At 43.7% G+C, this 17,500-nt stretch overlaps 2 protein-coding genes across 3 annotated transcripts in view; one reads left to right on the top strand and one right to left on the bottom strand.

The window, feature by feature from the left end:
• Positions 1–1,532, top strand: part of iqgap3 (IQ motif containing GTPase activating protein 3) — a 25,234-nt gene extending 23,702 nt beyond the window's left edge. For both annotated transcript variants that reach the window (XM_078244469.1, XM_078244468.1), the window contains exon 38: positions 247–1,532. In XM_078244469.1, the coding sequence (XP_078100595.1) occupies positions 247–360 (114 nt within the window). In that variant the 3' untranslated portion in view covers positions 361–1,532. The remainder of the gene's footprint in view (positions 1–246) is intronic.
• Positions 1,533–16,143: 14,611 nt separating this feature from the next.
• Positions 16,144–17,500, bottom strand: part of ankrd34a (ankyrin repeat domain 34A) — a 2,955-nt gene continuing 1,598 nt past the window's right edge. Inside the window, exons 3-4 of the mRNA XM_078244464.1 lie at positions 17,316–17,500; positions 16,144–16,555 (exon numbers count right to left, since the gene is read on the bottom strand). The exon at positions 17,316–17,500 is cut by the window's right edge and continues 436 nt beyond it. Of these exons, the coding sequence (XP_078100590.1) occupies positions 16,144–16,555; positions 17,316–17,500 (597 nt within the window). The remainder of the gene's footprint in view (positions 16,556–17,315) is intronic.

The raw sequence follows: 17,500 nt of genomic DNA, 5'->3' as shown, positions 1-17,500 counted from the left end.
CAGGTAGGAGCTAACAGGCTAACACGCTAACGGGCTAACACGCTCAAATACCAGGTAGGAGCTAACACCCTAACGGGCTAACACGCTCAAATACCAGGTAGGAGCTAACGGGCTAACACCACACGGCTTACTGAGTTGATACATACCGGCAGGGGGTTCAAAATGGGTCTCTAGTGTGTATAGTGTGTGTGTGTAATGTGTGCGTGTGTTTAATGTGTGTGTAACGTGTGTGTGTAATGTTTGTAGGATCTGCTGCAGCTGCAGTATGAAGGCGTGGCCGTGATGAAGATGTTCGACAAAGCCAAAATCAACGTCAACCTGCTCATCTTCCTCCTCAACAAGAAGTTCTTCAAGAAATGAAATGAACACTCCTATCTCTGTCTTTATATCTACAACAGAGTGACCCATCCTCTCTATACTCATATCTCTGTCTTTATATCTACAACAGAGTGACCCATCCTCTCTACACTCCTGTCTCTGTCTTTATATCTACAACAGAGTGACCCATCCTCTCTATACTCATATCTCTGTCTTTATATCTACAACAGAGTGACCCATCCTCTCTACACTCCTGTCTCTGTTTTTATATATCTCATAACTAACCAATCAGCTAAGCTGTATCGACATGTTATTGATGCATTATAGCACGTTTTAATAAGGGAACCAAATAGTTAAATAATCATGAGAAAGGGTTAGTGTTGGGCATCTTCTCTACACTCCTATCTCTGTCTTTATATCTACAACAGAGTGACCCATCCTCTCTACACTCCTGTCTCTGTCTTTATATCTACAACAGAGTGACCATCCTCTCTACACTCCTGTCTCTGTTTTTATATATCTCATAACTAACCAATCAGCTAAGCTGTATCGACATGTTATTGCTGCATTATAGCACGTTTTAATAAGGGAACCAAATAGTTAAATAATCATGAGAAAGGGTTAGTGTTGGGCATCTTCTCTACACTCCTGTCTCTGTCTTTATATCTACAACAGAGTGACCCATCCTCTCTACACTCCTGTCTCTGTCTTTATATATCTCATAACTAACCAATCAGCTAAGCTGTATCGACATGTTATTGCTGCATTATAGCACGTTTTAATAAGGGAACCAAATAGTTAAATAATCATGAGAAAGGGTTAGTGTTGGGCATCTTCTCTACACTCCTATCTCTGCTGTTATGTCACTACGTTATCTTTCATCTATCTATGATGATGGTTTGTTGTTAATAAACAGACACAAGCTGAGCATTTAGGAAATATTTACCTTCAGAACTATTATTTTACTAAATGTATACTAAACCTTTATTTTGAAGGGTGTAGTTTCTTGGAGGCCATAAACCAGGAACCAGAATCTGAGTTACGATACGATCGTTGTTTGTTGTTTTAGTTTAAATACATTTTAGAAAAGAAGCTGCTCTGATCAATACCTGTACATATTTTCTGTCACTTTGTTTTCTCTCTTTTAGTTTTCTTTTTGAAACTTTGAAACGTTAATAATAATAAATGGAATTTCTGTAGCGCTTTTCACAGACTCGCCGTGTTTGGACTTCATTAAACATGAGTATTGTTTGGTCCATTGATGAAGATCAGGGCTGTTGGAGCCATTACACCACTCGGTTTGACACCCCCTGGGTGGAGCGTACCTCCAGGTAATCAGCCAGGGAGCCACAGGTGTGTGGCGAGGGGGAAAGCAGACAGCGGTTTACTTTAATGGAGAGTCTTTACCAACGTCTACATTAGGCCAATGAGATTGGGGGATTATTGGCACGAAGAAGACTCGTCCAAGCCAGTTCTTCCCTGGTCCCCCCTCATTGGCCCAATGTAGGAGTTGGTCATGATTCACTGTGTTCAGAGACACTTTCCAAAAGTGGGGGACGATTGAAACGCACAAAAGACCCAAATGAAAATACATTTTAAGTCAATTTATTTTGCATTACAGGGTGTGAGTGTGTGTGTTGTCTCTCCTGGACACTAAAAACAGTAATAACGGTAACAAAGCTATCGATAACTTTCATCAGTTAATCTGCCAGATGTCTTCTTGAGGAACATCGTCAGACGGTAGAGGATGGAGGAGGTGGGATCAGATGGAGGAGGCGGGTCTTGTTTGAGGAGGAGGTGGGGCTTGTTGGAGGAGGAGGCGGGGTCAGACTATGTCTGTGTTGTATTCCTGAGGCTTCACGGTCTGTAAAGAACAACAGTCTGTTAGCAGGTAACACAGCTGAGCTTGTGGAGTCGGGCTCCGGTGTTTCCGGTCCGGTGTCCCAGATTAAATCGGTGTGATTTTATACATCTGTCATTATGACACATTCTGGCGAGGTAAAAACAAGCTGACATCAGCAACCTGTACCGACAGCGTCATGACAACGTGTCTGACAGGCCAATAACGATATAATGATCGTGGGTCTTGTAACGGTCGCGGGTCTTGTAACGAAAAGCCCAAAGTGCCTGATTTTGCGGGAGTAAAAAATTGCGATAAAAGTTGCAATGTCTTTCGTACGTTTGTTGCGATGAAGTTGGAGACAGTGGAAAAAAATGTTTTCGTACAGTTCTTTAAAAATAAAAAGGAAAGTTGTTTTGGGGAGAATAAAACGACTATGGGCTGAGACGTCCTAGTAACCACAAGGCTCAGGATGCTGCTACTGTTGATATGAACATGGCTGGTGGATTTAAGACAAAAAATAATGTATTGAATAAATCAAATATGAACATATGTGTCACTGTCAGTGGCTTGTTGATCTTGACTTTGTTAGTTAATGTCCTATCCTGGCCACACACACACACACACACAAACACACACTATCCTGGCCTGGGACACATTCATACGGTTTAATAAAGGACTTTAACTTATCATTGCACTTACAATAATGAGCGTAGCTGTCCTCAATTTAGGTCATCGTGTCATCTCATCTCTGATTTTTCCTGCATCCACCGTGTGTGTGTGTGTGTGTGTGTGTGTGTGTGTGTGTGCGTGCGTGCGTATCAGTTGCGGGGGGAACTGAGCAGCAGCCCCGCCCGCTGCAGAGAGCCGACAGGATGGAAACGGCAGCAGCTTTCAGTGACTTTAGAGTGAAATAACGCTACAGCGTTTATTGGTGTTAAATGTATACAGGTTGGCAGGACGGTCTGAAATGTCTTTCGCTGGACGTTTTGTTGGTAAATGTGAGATGTTCGAGTCACACACACGTCTGCGTCATCAACGAAGGGCGTTGCACAACGACAGTAAACAGTTGTGACAAGACGGCAGATTGCATTGATCAGCTGTGAGCTTTTGTTCTGTATTCAGCCGGCGCCACGTCACGGAAGGTAACCTGGAAGAGTAGAACGTTTTTTGGTGTATGTGCCAGGCGAGCAGCTCCCCTGAGCTGAATAGAAGTCATTTTGGGATCCTCTATTCAGTTAATATAAAACATCTTTGTGTTCTACGTACCGCCCTTTGAAATTAAATAAACCTTTTGTTACCCAAGGGCCCAACCCTTCTCTCCAGTCACATGACCTCACAGCTTGATGACACACCTCGTAGTCGTTCTCTGAAGGGGGCGGAGTCTCTGGGATGGGCGGGGCCCCCTGTGTGGGCATAGTCTCTGGCGTCTGTGAAGCCTCTTCATGTGATTGGTTGGTCATGATGATCAGCTGCTGAAGAAGAAACAGATTGAGGTTTGAATCTGAAACACCAGAAGGTGAAGTCTGTTTCCTGACTCACCTGGTCTGTGACATCACACTGGACTCACCTGGTCTGTGACATCACACTGGACTCACCTGGTCTGTGACATCACACTAGACTTACCTGTTCTGGGGACCAAGGTGAAGCTTTGTAGCCAAGCCCAGTGACACAGATGGAGACGATGAAGCCCACGAAGGAGAAAACGGCCAAAACACCTGAAACTCCACTAGTCTGAATCTGGAAAAAACCCAAAACAGTTTACAGCTGATGAACCCCAAACTGGTTCACACCAAGGTTATAATCGTTAACAAAAACAAACGAAATAACGAAAACTAGGAGGGAAAAAACATTGTCGTTAACTGAAACTAAACCCAGAAATTCCGACATTCCAAGTCAAATTGAACACAACATAGTCCGTCTGTCCGTGCCCCTCACCTGGCATCTTGGCTTTCATTGACTGGCATCATTTGACTGTGTCAGATAAAGCGCCTCCCAGTGGAAGGTGGTGAAACATGTGGTCAGTTTATTACAGGGAAACATCCCACGAATGTGAAAGTACATTTGAGACGCGCACACAAGCTAGGAGGCTAACCTAGCTTACCTTAACAAGGTAAAGGAGAACCAAAGCCCCCTTTCACCAAAACAGAAGCTAACCCCGGTACAGGGCATGGACGTATGGGTACAGGGCGTGGATGTATGGGTACAGGGCTTGGACGTATGGGTACAGGGCCTGGACGTATGGATACAGGGAGTGGATGTATGGGTACAGGGCGTGGATGTATGGGTACAGGGCCAGGCAGCATGACAGAGACAACAGCAGGACAGAGAACACTACAGGAGGGCTTTCACCTGCGACCTGACAGCTGCTGGTTAGTAAATACGCAGGAACACCAGAAGCGGGAGGAAGCGAGGGTTAATATGTGGATTATTATGGGATGTCTACACAACTGTGTGACTCGATTGACTTCAAACAGTTCACATACGTTCGTTACACATGTTGCACATACGGCGTCGTGTGTAGACTGTTTACATATGTATGACCATATGTAGGCTGCATGTTATTTACTGGTGTTATCGTTCAATACATTGTGAATATATATTTCTAAAATTGTATGATGTTTTTGTTATTATTATTATTACACAATACATTTTCTGATCTTTTTGAATCCCCCGACAAATAACCCATATTACAAAAAAGACTAAAACTAAGCATTTTCAAAAAATAAAAACTAAACTAAACTAGCAAACCCGCTTTAAAAACTAATTAAAACTAAACTGAATTTGAAAACAAAAAGTCAAAATGAAATAAAAATAAAAACTAATGAAAAATGCAAAACTATAATAACCTTGATTCACATCTTCCCATTGCAACAAAAATCACATGTGATGTAATAATTAATCAAACACCAAAATGTCTCACCACAGAGGAGTTATAGTAATAGTCGTGGTAGTCGTGGTAAGTATGGTTGAAATCATATTCCGGGTCCAGGTATCCAGTTACATTCAAAGCATCCAGAACATAGATGGAGGTAGCAGCAGCAGAAGCAACAGCAGCAACAACGCTGAGTCCCACACCTCCGTTCACCTGCAGAGACACGTCAGAAAACACCTGGAAATCATTCTTGTTTCCTACAGACTTAGATTATAAAATGCCTTGCTGTGCATTATGGGATGAGGACAAGGTTGCTCTTTAGCAAACTCGCTCCATGGCAACTCTCCGGATGATGAATATGTTAACTCCCAACTTTCCAAAACACACAACAGAGACATCTTCATATTGTTTAGGAAACCAAGAGTGGCCAATGATGTGAATGCTGTCACGTCAACTTGTGTCGCTGCATTTTGTTTTGTTTCATCAACTCATCAGCTGATTCGGACCAGAGCAAACAGTGTGGTGTGATATGGACCCAAACGGCTGAAAATGCTAAAATGTCAAATATTTTGCCCTTGGTCTGGACCAAATGAACCAAACTAGAGATGTGAAAACAAGAGTAATTTACTGCCATCCTGAGTGTGGTGGTAAAGAGTTACTGACCCGACATTTGTTCACCGATGTCCCGGCAGACACCATCAGAGATCCAGACAAGATGTCCTACAACAGACCAGAGACAGCTTACTGTCAGCTCACAGGTTTAACACAGAGATAAAGTCTTCTCTTCTTTAAGTTATTAATTATTCTCCTGACAAAACCACTGACGTGTTTCTGTGACAAACTAAACATAACAGGAGGACAAATAGATCACTAACTCCAGTTACACAACATCTTCTAGGTTCATCAAACTTCTCTCGTTAACTCACAAACAGCGGGGCCCAGATGAAAGCGCCGGAGGAAATCCCCAGAGAATGTGGATGTGGAATCATGGCGAGCTCAAAGAGAAAGACGGCCAGGCCGATCATGATCTGCACCGTCTGCAGGGAGGAAACACGGCCACACATCAGTCCTGTATTCTCTTATCAGCTATGAAATCATAATCAGATTGAGTCTCTCACCCCGAGGGCCAGCAGTTGTTCCCAGTGCTTCTTCTTCTCTGTCGCAGCACCCTGAGGTGCCGGGATCACATGGGTGACCACGAGCACGCCGCCCGCCGCTGTAGCTATAGACGTAGACGCCGACATGTCAGAGAGGAACTGAGAGGATCTGCTGTGAGTTGCTGCTTCATAACGGAGCTTTAATGTTAATTATTCATCAGAGAATCAGAAATACAGAAGCTCAGAGTCCAAGGATCAGGAAATCCCCAAACTCCCAAAAAGAGTTTGAGCCGCATTCTCTCGTTTGTCATTCAACTAACAATTTATTATTCTTTATTAACTTTTTACCTTGTAGTAGTATTGCCAAGTTTTTGCAGTCACGTTGATGGAAGCAGTGGACCTTGTTAAATTTCCTGTAACAGATCCTTCTGATTCAGAAACTTAAAATCACGCCACATAGTTACTAAAAACATAATAATCATTTATTCAAGATTCAAGATCAGGAGCTGTTTCTTCAAAGAATCCGATAATGGTCAAAGTCCGATGAAAGTAGCAAAAACCAGATAATCTGCAAAGAGCATAGAAACAATCCTCAGATCAAACCATTCTCTCTCCGTTTATACGGACTGAAAGACTCGTAGTAACGGTCCACTTCAGTCCTCACAAAATACTCCAGAGGAGACAGTCCTAAACCCCCTCCAAGTCCACAAACACAGACCGGATGGCAGTGTTGTAGTACTCGAGATCGGTCCTGGTCTCGAGAAAACTTCTTGAAAGTCTTGTCTTGGGCTCAAGCGCAGTTTTACTCAGCCTTGTCTCTGATTTTATTTCAAGACCCCAACTGCAGGCATATCACTAAATTGCCTGTGCATTGTCCGATTTATGTGTTAACATCATAACTGTAGTTGGATTTAAAACTTCCTGCCTCAAAGGCAACCAATAACTTGACTAAAAGTGAATGCAAAGGTAGACAGGAGACAAACCTCTGGCTGTCTGGGAGATGTTGGCCAAATCCTCATGTAACGAAATGTGGCTACCTAAATCATTAGGAGTTTATTTGTTTTCCAAATTTTATCATGTCATGCAGTGTAGGACAGACTCTCAACCCCTCAAAATCTCGGTCTTAATCCCTAAAAGTCTCAGTCTCAACCCCTAAAAGTCTGGGTCTCAACCCCTAAAAGTCTCAGTCTCAACCCCTAAAAGTCTGGGTCTCAACCCCTAAAAGTCTGGGTCTCAACCCCTAAAAGTCTGGGTCTCAACCCCTAAAAGTCTCAGTCTCAACCCCTAAAAGTCTGGGTCTCAACCCCTACAAGCCTCAGTCTCAACCCCTAAAAGCCTCAGTCTCAACCCCTAAAAGTCTGGGTCTCAACCCTTAAAAGTCTGGGTCTCAACCCCTAAAAGTCTGGGTCTCAACCCTTAAAAGTCTCAGTCTTATTCCCTAAAACTCTCGGTCTTAATCCCTCAAAAGCCTTAGTCTCAACCCCTAAAAGTCTCGGTCTCAAACTATGCACCATAAAGGTAAATATAGGTCGTAATGCTGCTGGAACATACGACATGGCCGATGGGGGCATTTTTCGGGGGAGGACAGTCTTGTTTCATCAGGAGGTCCGAAATTGAATTCTTCCTTAAAATGTGATATTAATGTTCGGCCCGCAGATGTCCCCATTTTTCAAACTCTTCAGATCAATGAACCATTCACAGCTTCACCACGTCCCACCAGGGTCTGACCCACCGGGGTCTGATTTACGTCTTTAGCTCACATCATGAGCGTAATGTTGCTGGAACATATGACTTATGGGGGCTTTTTTTCGGGGGATGACGGTCTCATTTCATCAGTCCAACAGTCAGAAACAACTACTGAACACATTCAGATATTCATGGAGATAAAATATTTTATATTCGTTCAAAAGGAAAGTTTGACCTCATTTACTGAAAAGAGATTCAGATCAGCACATTAAAACTGTCCAACTGTAAAAAGGGGACCTTGTTTCCTGGAGAGAAACCTTAAGATTTCGTTAATATTTAACAATGTTTGATCCAGAGACGTCTCAATGAGGAGAAAGTGAACTATTTTTCTCTCACTTTGATTCAACTGTTCAAACTCTGGTGCACTGAATCTGTCCTCAGACAGAAATGATTTAGAAATGATGTGGAAGACGAGCAGTCATGTGCAGCTCATGGACCTTTTGATGGACGGGCAGATGCCGGCGGTAGTTCTTTTAGGGTTACCACATTGGTTAAAACTGTAGATTCACTAGAAACGTGCAGATTCCCTCCTGGTCTTGGAAAAGTACAGCAGGTGTTTACCTATGCAGGGCCTAAACAGGTCATTAGTTTGTCCATCCAGAGACTTTGAGGGGTAGAGACTGAGACTTTGAGGGGTCAAGAGCGAGACTTTGAGGGGTCGAGAGCGAGACTTTGAGGGGTAGAGACTGAGACTTTGAGGGGTCGAGCGAGACTTTGAGGGGTAGAGACTGAGACTTTGAGGGGTCGAGAGCGAGACTTTGAGGGGTAGAGAGCGAGACTTTGAGGGGTCAAGAGCGAGACTTTGAGGGGTCGAGAGCGAGACTTTGAGGGGTCGAGACTGAGACTTTGAGGGGTCGAGAGCGAGACTTTGAGGGGTCGAAACTGAGACTTTGAGGGGTCGAGACTGAGACTTTGAGGGGTCGAGAGCGAGACTTTGAGGGGTAGAGACTGAGACTTTGAGGGGTCGAGACTGAGACTTTGAGGGGTCGAGAGCGAGACTTTGAGGGGTAGAGACTGAGACTTTGAGGGGTCGAGCGAGACTTTGAGGGGTAGAGACTGAGACTTTGAGGGGTCGAGAGCGAGACTTTGAGGGGTCGAGAGCGAGACTTTGAGGGGTCGAGACTGAGACTTTGAGGGGTCGAGAGCGAGACTTTGAGGGGTCGAGAGCGAGACTTTTAAAAAACAAGCAAAATGGCAACATCTACTGGCCAAATATAAGTATTACATTGTATGGAAGAATTCAAGCTCAGACCTCCTGATTTGCATAAAGTAGCCTGGATTCAACTTTATGCAAATGAGGAGTGGGCAACTCAACACCCTGTCTCTCATAAGTCGCAGCAGCGTTCCCAGAATGCATTGTCCGTCTGCTTACAGATGGCCTGCAGATTAGTAGTCATCTTCCCGTTTTAGCAACAACCTTCTTTTTTTAGCAGAAATATAAGTTTTTTGTCAAAGAACATTTGGCGAACAGTTTGATTAGTCCACATTGTCAACAAATGACTCATGAAATGTCATAATAATGCCAAAGCAAAACTGCAGGGGTCTTTAAATGTTTGTCTTTCAGCTCTGTGATTAAAGATGTTCTGATACTGATACAAGCTTCAGAAAAGCCCCCGGTTCTGCCTAAAATTCCGGTATCGGTATCAGCAAGTCCTGGCGTTTATGCACTGAACTGATACCACGGAATTTAGCCCAGAAAAACTACTTTAAAGTAATTTAATGTTTTTTTTCCCCTATAACTGAATGTCAAACTGGTTAATAAAAGTAAGTACTGTGACAAATATTTTCTGTATGTATTAGTTTATGTTTTAGAAAGGGTTTAACCCCGCCGGTACAACGATGATAGCAATCATATCACATACATCAATATGACATCATGACTTTGTGTAAACATACACGCCACTTTCTAAAGCCACGTGGCGTGTTATCGCGAGGCTACGTGTTATCACGAGGCTAAGGTTGGGTTTAAGAAAACAACAAACATGGAAAGGAAACGTGACACAGGACCCGATCCCAGGTCTCCTGGGTGAAAGTCCTGTGTTTGACCCATCCTCCCCCCCGACCAACCTCCCTATGCAGATTTTCACCCTTTCATACTGCTCGCTACGGCATCAATTCACACGCAATCACAAGGTAATTTAAGTCAATGGAGGCCAAACGGCGTTGATTAACACGCTAAAAAGAGAGTACGCGTCTTGATAACACGCCAATAATGGCATATGAATTGATGTGTCATACATACGCCACTTCATGAGATCAGTCTGGCACTGGTATTGGATCAATACTTAAGTCCAGGTAACCCAATCGTGTCTGGAAGAAAAACATGGTATGGGAACATCTCTGTCTGTGATTGGACGTCCCGATGCGGAGCTGCAGAATCAGCTGAAATCTAAATGGACCCTGGTTCATCAGAGTCTGGTGATGATTGGCTGCAGCAGGTTTGAGTTTTGAACATGAAACAAATGTTTTTATTCCACAGTTTGAGTTACAATCAGAGTGAAACAAGAAAAATAGATCACAGATTCATTAGAGACGTTTCTATCTGCTAACAGGCTTACAAAAATACTTTGATTCAGTTTAAACTTCAAGTATCTACGTACAACAACAAGGTCCATGGGCCAGACCAGTCGGATCCAGTTCAAACCAGATTACACCAGGATCAGACCAGTTTTAACAATTCTTCATATCAGAAAAATGTTTCACAAGAATCAACTTTATCTTCTTCCAAAGTACCGACAGGAAGCGTCATTAAAAACATTTTACTCAACAATCATCGTTTCAGTTCAACTTTATAAAAACATTTCAGTTAATTTTTCATCTCTGTGCGTCCCGTACAAACAGAGATCCAGGACAGCGTTAGCCTAGCTTAGCACCGAGAGCACAAGATTGAAACAGAACTCAACCTTTTTGCTAGACTGGGTAAACCAGCCCGATCTGCCGGGGGTTTGATTCCTCCCTTCAGCTCAGGCTGGACACCTGTACGTTTATCTATCCTGCTTCTGTTACAAATCTGCGGGGACCAATCACAAACTGGCTTATCAACCTGGCGCGCTATTGGCTGGTTTAACACAATTTTTTCCATTTTTTTCAACGTTTTCGACCCTTTTTATAACACTTAAATCCCTTTTTTCTTCCGCTTTTGATGCCCGCTAATACAAGTGCTATTTAATAGTTATGGTAATGGTTTTGTGAATAACTACGTTAGTTGTCGGAGCACAGATAAAGTTCCCATAATGCCATTCTAAATGTAAATAAACAGAAATACAAGTGTCAATCTCGTTCTATGGACTCTTACATCTGTTAATACACAGATATTTCTTAGAGTGCACCGACATGGAAGATGAACTGGCGCCAATCTCCAAAACCGTTATTTAAAACTATGGCATATTTGCATCGCTGTCAGCAGGGCTTTAAACTGACACCCGCCAACAGCCAAATGGGGTATTAAATAAGTTTGGTGGGTAACACTGTAAAGTCACGAGCCAGTTTGGTTGATGATGAATGATTTAAATAACACTAAGGAGCCTATTTTAACGATCTAAACGCCCGGCGTGAAGCTCCTGCTGCAGGTGTGTTTAGGGCGTGTCCAAATCCACTTTTGCTAGTTTGACGGCTGATAAAAGGGTCCGTGTGCCGGGGTCATGGTTCTAAAGGGTTGACCTTAGTGTCTTCATTAATCAGAGGTGTGTTCTGGGCCTAACATGCAATCAACCAATCAGAGATCATCTCCCATTCCCTTTAAAAGCCAGGCGCGTTTGGACCTTGGAGCATTGCTGTTATGATGGAGGATTTACACTGTAATATTTGTATTTGTAATCTTCTGCATGTGTGTGTGCTGCTGTGCGTCCCTGTGTGTGTAACAAGCATAGTGTGCACGTGCTGTGCACGAGCCTAGGAGCATTTTACTAATGCTCTGTTAAAATAACAATGAAATGCTGAGTTATTGACTTTAGACCAGGTTTTTGTTGGTCAATGGTGCCATCACTTCCCGCTGCCTCAAGATAGCAATACTCCCAGAATGCACCTGAACACACCTCCCTGTAAGACCAGAATGCACCTGAACACACCTCCCTGTAAGACCAGCACGCCCAGAATGCACCTGAACACACCTCCCTGTAAGACCAGCCATTGGCCACTGATGGGCGCAGGTGCATTTGCTGTTTAAACGACGTGGGCGCTGGACAGGAAACTGACAACTGCGTCGGTCTTAAACTAGCAAAGACACTTGGGTTGGGCTTTTTGGCCCTGGTTTTGGCTCGGGTCTAAAAACCTACTAGCCATGTTGGCTGGTGAAAAGTCAATTTAAAGCCCTAGCTGCCGGTATGAAAAGTTTTGTGGTGATTATTTTGAGTCGTTTGTAACGGCTTTGACAGTTTTTTCATGTGTCTTTGTGCTAAGCAAGGCTAACCCCACCCTGGACGCACAGAGATGAAACAGATAAAACATGGGACTGTCCCTTTATCCAGATGAACTGCTTTTAGGCTCTATTGCACATCTTTACAGTATTTACAGTCTGCAGGTTTTGGTTTGGATCATCCTCTCCACTTCTTTGGGATTTCATAAAGAAGAAAAACACATTTTAATTTCATCTCAACACAAATCAGATCCAAACACCAAAGTTCAGGACGACGTTTCAAACGTCCCTCTGAACTGTGAAATAAAGACGGTTCGTTTACACAGAAATACCAACTATTATATAGATTAGTGTTGATAATTACAGTACATACAGCGCAGTAGGTAGTTCACACTTTATCACATTCTTGAATCAGAACAGGAGCTTAGAAATAAATAGGTTAATGAAGAGATGTTCAGTTAAATTCCAACATGAAGAAAAATGGACCTCAGTGCAAACTGTGCATCTGTAAACATCTCACAAGTCTTTCTTTTTATACTTTCATCAGTTTGTTTCACAGCCCATTTCCAAAGGGGCGTCACCAACGGACGCCGCTCAAATGCCTCTGGATAGTCCTTCAACCAATCAGAGCGATGAAGGAGATGATGCTTCAACGTCGCTGCGCTATCATCATCGTGTAAAACCCGTCTCAATGGTTGGGATTGGTGCCTCGATTTGGAAAAATTGGAAATGGGCTCATAGCCAGAAGGACTTGCAGAGCAAATCTCAAATTTGCCGGAAGTTGGTCAGAGTTTTCCCAGGCTCCATTTTGTGACTGAAGGCGATAAATGATGAGGAAGCATCAGGATGTAAACTGAGAAAGCGTGAGCGGAGAGGAAACAGGAACAAGAGATTTAAACTTCTCTTACTGAACCCAAAACTTCTACGGTGGCCCTGAAGTGCAAACCATGTTAGCATTAGTGAGACTGAAACGGAAAGGGTAGGTACGTATTGGACACTGATCCTCGTCCTGATTGGTTGTTTGGAACATAGTACATTTTGGGGTATTTGACACTGTTATTTTTTTATTTTATTATTATTTAATTTTGTATTTTTGTAGTGTGATTTGCTATCATGTTGTGTGATTTGCTGTCGTGTTGTGTTATTTGCTGTTGTGTTGTGTGACTTGCTGTTGTGTCGTGTTATTTGCTATCGTTTCGTGTTATTTTTCTGTCGTGTAATTTGCTGTTGTGTGATTTGCTGTTGTGTTGTGTGATTTGCTATCGTGTTGTGTGATTTGCTGTCGTATCGTGTGATTTGCTATCGTGTTGTGTGATTTGCTGTCATGTTGTGTGATTTGCTATCATGTTGTGTTATTTGCTATCGTGTTGTGTGATTTGCTGTCGTGGTTGTGTGATTTGCTGTCGTATCGTGTGATTTGCTATCGTGTTGTGTGATTTGCTGTCATGTTGTGTGATTTGCTGTCGTATCGTGTGATTTGCTATCGTGTTGTGTGATTTGCTGTCATGTTGTGTGATTTGCTATCGTGTTGTGATTTACTGTCGTGTTGTGTGACTTGCTATCCTGTTGTGTGATTTGCTATCGTGTTGTGATTTACTGTCGTGTTGTGTGACTTGCTATCCTGTTGTGTGATTTGCTATCGTGTTGTGTGACTTGCTATCGTATTGTGTTATTTGCTATCGTGTTGTGTGATTTGCTATAGTGTTGTGTGACTTGCTGTTGTGTTGTGTGATTTGCTATCGTGTTGTGTTATTTGCTATCGTGTTGTGTGATTTGCAATCGTGTTGTGTGACTTGCTGTCGTGTTGTGTGATTTGCTATCGTGTTGTGTTATTTGCTATCGTGTTGTGTGATTTGCAATCGTGTTGTGTGACTTGCTGTCGTGTTGTGTGATTTGCTGTTGTGTTGTGTGATTTGCTGCCGTGTTGTGTGATTTGCTGTTGTGTTGTGTGATTTGCTGTCGTGTTGTGTGATTTGCTGTCGTGTTGTGTGATTTGCTGTCGTGTGATTTGCTATCGTGTTGTGTTATTTGCTGTTGTGTTGTGTGACTTGCTATCGTGTTGTGTTATTTCCTATCGTGTTGTGTGATTTGCTGTCGTATCGTGTGATTTGCTATCGTGTTGTGTGATTTGCTGTCATGTGTGATTTGCTATCGTGTTGTGTTATTTGCTGTTGTGTTGTGTGACTTGCTATCGTGTTGTGTTATTTCCTATCGTGTTGTGTGATTTGCTGTCGTATCGTGTGATTTGCTATCGTGTTGTGTGATTTGCTGTCATGTGTGATTTGCTATCGTGTTGTGTTATTTGCTGTCGTGTTGTGTGATTTGCTGTTGTGTTGTGTGATTTGCTGTCGTGTGATTTGCTATCGTGTTGTGTTATTTGCTGTCGTGTGATTTGCTATCGTGTTGTGTTATTTGCTGTTGTGTTGTGTGACTTGCTATCGTGTTGTGTTATTTCCTATCGTGTTGTGTGATTTGCTGTCGTATCGTCTGATTTGCTATCGTGTTGTGTTATTTGCTGTCGTGTTGTGTGATTTGCTGTTGTGTTGTGTGATTTGCTGTCGTGTTGTGTGATTTGCTGTTGTGTTGTGTGATTTGCTGTTGTGTTGTGTGATTTGCTGTCGTGTTGTGTGATTTGCTGTCGTGTTGTGTGATTTTCTGTCGTGTTGTGTGACTTGCTGTCGTGTTGTGTGATTTGCTATCGTGGTTTGCACTTCAGGGCCACCTTATGTTTCAACTGTTACCAGGAACAGAAAATAACGCTGCATTAATCTTTTATAAAGCAAGCTCTGGTTTGAAAATACATCTGCCCATTGAATAAACTACTTAAACAGCTATTTTGTATGGATTTGTTTCTGTTTCTGCATGTATTGTTTATTTTTATTAATGTTTAAAATGTGTGTTTGTGTATGTATGCACCAATCACCAAGGCAGATTCCACATAGACTAACTATTGCTTTAATAAAGTCCTTTCTGATTCTGAAAGTAGTTGTTTTGGTGAAACTGTTCTTTCATTTCGATGTCTTAACTTTAGCAGCATGAAGCTGTGATGGTTGAAGTTTAGAGATCGTTTCAGTAGTTGTTTCTGGGGGCGGGGCCAGAAGTTGTAAACATTTGGGGGCGGAGCCAGAAGTCGTAAACATTTGGGGGCGGAGCCAGAAGTCGTAAACATTTAGGGCTTAAGGCTGATGTATGGTTCTGCGGACACTCCACGCAGAGCTTTCACCATAGCCGACGTAAGTGGCCTGATGTTTATACTTTGAGAATAGCAGGGCTGGTGTGTGTGTGTGTGTGTGTGTGTGTCTGTGTGTATGTGTGTGTCTGTGTGTGTGTGTCTGTGTGCGTCTGTGTGTGTGTGTCTGTCTGTATATGTGTGTGTGTGTGTGTGAGATTATCTTCAGAGTGAGTAGTGACAGTAGAGTCATAGTGAGAGTGTCTCCTCTGTTCTTTCTGACCACGGTGGGAAATCTGCAGCAGGAGAAGTTAACCCTCTCCTTGATCTCATGTTGTTGATGGAGAAGGAGAACCAGGAAATGAGTCGGGGGGGGGGGGGCAGAAGCATAATTCAGCCTTAAGCCTAACCCTAGGGGGGGGGGGCCGCAGCTAAATGCTCTATTTACTATTATCAAACCATTTGAGTGGGTTTGATAATCATCACAGAGATCACAGAATGTCTAAACATCTGTCATCATTTGGAAATCATGATTATCACGTAAGGATTAATTAGCTTTAAAACAGAGACTCTTAAAAGATCCATTTCAGGATTTTATCAATCAATATCAGATCTGGAGAAGCTTCACAGTGAATGACCCTAAAGGTCTCTGCAGCTACCCATGATGCCTTGCTCCAGTGAATGACCCTAACCCTAAAGGTCTCTGCAGCTACCCATGATGCTCTGCTCCCGCTCCTCCTGTCGTCAATCGTTGGCCTCGCTGACCTTCTCGGCGAGGATTTCCTGGAAGGTGGAGAGCTGCTTCATCTGCTCCGTCTGCATTGAGTGTCTCCTCATCAGCTTCTTCTTCATCTTGAAGTCGGGGCCGCGTTTGGGTGAGGCGGGCGCCACCGGGACCAGAATCTTCCCGCCGGCGACGCCATGGCTGGGCGAGGCGCGGATGTCGGGGATGGGTCTCTGCGGGTTTATGTTGAGTGGCGGCAGGAAGCCCGGCCGCGTGTGGGAGATGTGGTCCAACAGGAGCGTCCCAGAGCCGCGGCGCTCCAGGAGCCCCGGGGGACGCCGGCGCACGGCGAGCGGCGACACGGAGGCCGGGATGTTCTCCAGAGACTCCCGGGACGAGCCGGGGAGCAGGCACAGCGGGGAGGCGTTGTACCTGCAAGGAAATTTAGTTCTATTTTATTAAGACAGACACAATTAAAGGATAACTTGTCCCACCGGACTTCATGTAAATAATCACTACTTTTAGCGTGTATAGAGCCAGCATATCTCCACCAGACTCCATGTAAATAATCAGGACTTTTAGCGTGTATAGAGCCAGCATATCTCCACATGTAAATGGGTGAATTAAGGGTTTATTTCAACCAAACCAGAGTGGTGATTGTTGGAACAGTGGAAAGATGAACCAAGACGGCTTTTGATAGTTTGATTTAGTTTCTGTCCACTTTGAATGAAGTGTGTTTTACCATGATAAAAGTCCTGATTATTTACATGGAGTCTGGTGGGTTTGGTGATGGTGATTTCGGGGCTGTTTTATGTTAAACTAAAAAGATTTTACTCTTGCCGTAGGTAGGATTGTGTATAAAGTATGTGTGTGTATTAAAGGTGCTGTAGGAAGGATTGTGAAGATCCAGGACTTAGTCATAAAATGTGAACATTGACAACTTCTCAGTCCCTCCCCCCTTTTACGCTAAAGCCCAAAACAGTCTCCTAAGCCCCTCCCCCCACAAGGGAGAATGAATGCGTGTGCATGAGCAGTGATTGACACGCAGTTAGACACCCCCCCTGGCCCTGATTGGTGCATCTGAACAGTTAGACACACCCCCTGGCCCTGATTGGTGCATCTGAACAGTTAGACACCCTCCATCTGAGCCTTAATATTTGAACTCATCCAAACATTTGACATTTGGTCGTACCTCCTGCGCTCCACAGACACGCGTCCAGAGTCCGGCGAGCCGGGGATGGAGTCGGGGGACAGGTGCGTGTCGGACTCGTAGTGCTCCATGCGGGTCAGTTTGGGGTGAGCGAGGCGGGCAGCAACGTTCTCCTGCGACTCTGGCGCCGTGTTCCTACGGTACAGGATCTGGTGCTGCTGCACCTT

This window comes from Sander vitreus, unplaced genomic scaffold, assembly GCF_031162955.1.
Source record: "Sander vitreus isolate 19-12246 unplaced genomic scaffold, sanVit1 ctg243_0, whole genome shotgun sequence".
Classification (NCBI taxonomy): Eukaryota; Metazoa; Chordata; class Actinopteri; order Perciformes; family Percidae; genus Sander; species Sander vitreus.
Note: the sequence above shows the minus strand (reverse complement) of the source record. Positions and strands in the feature narration are given on the sequence as shown.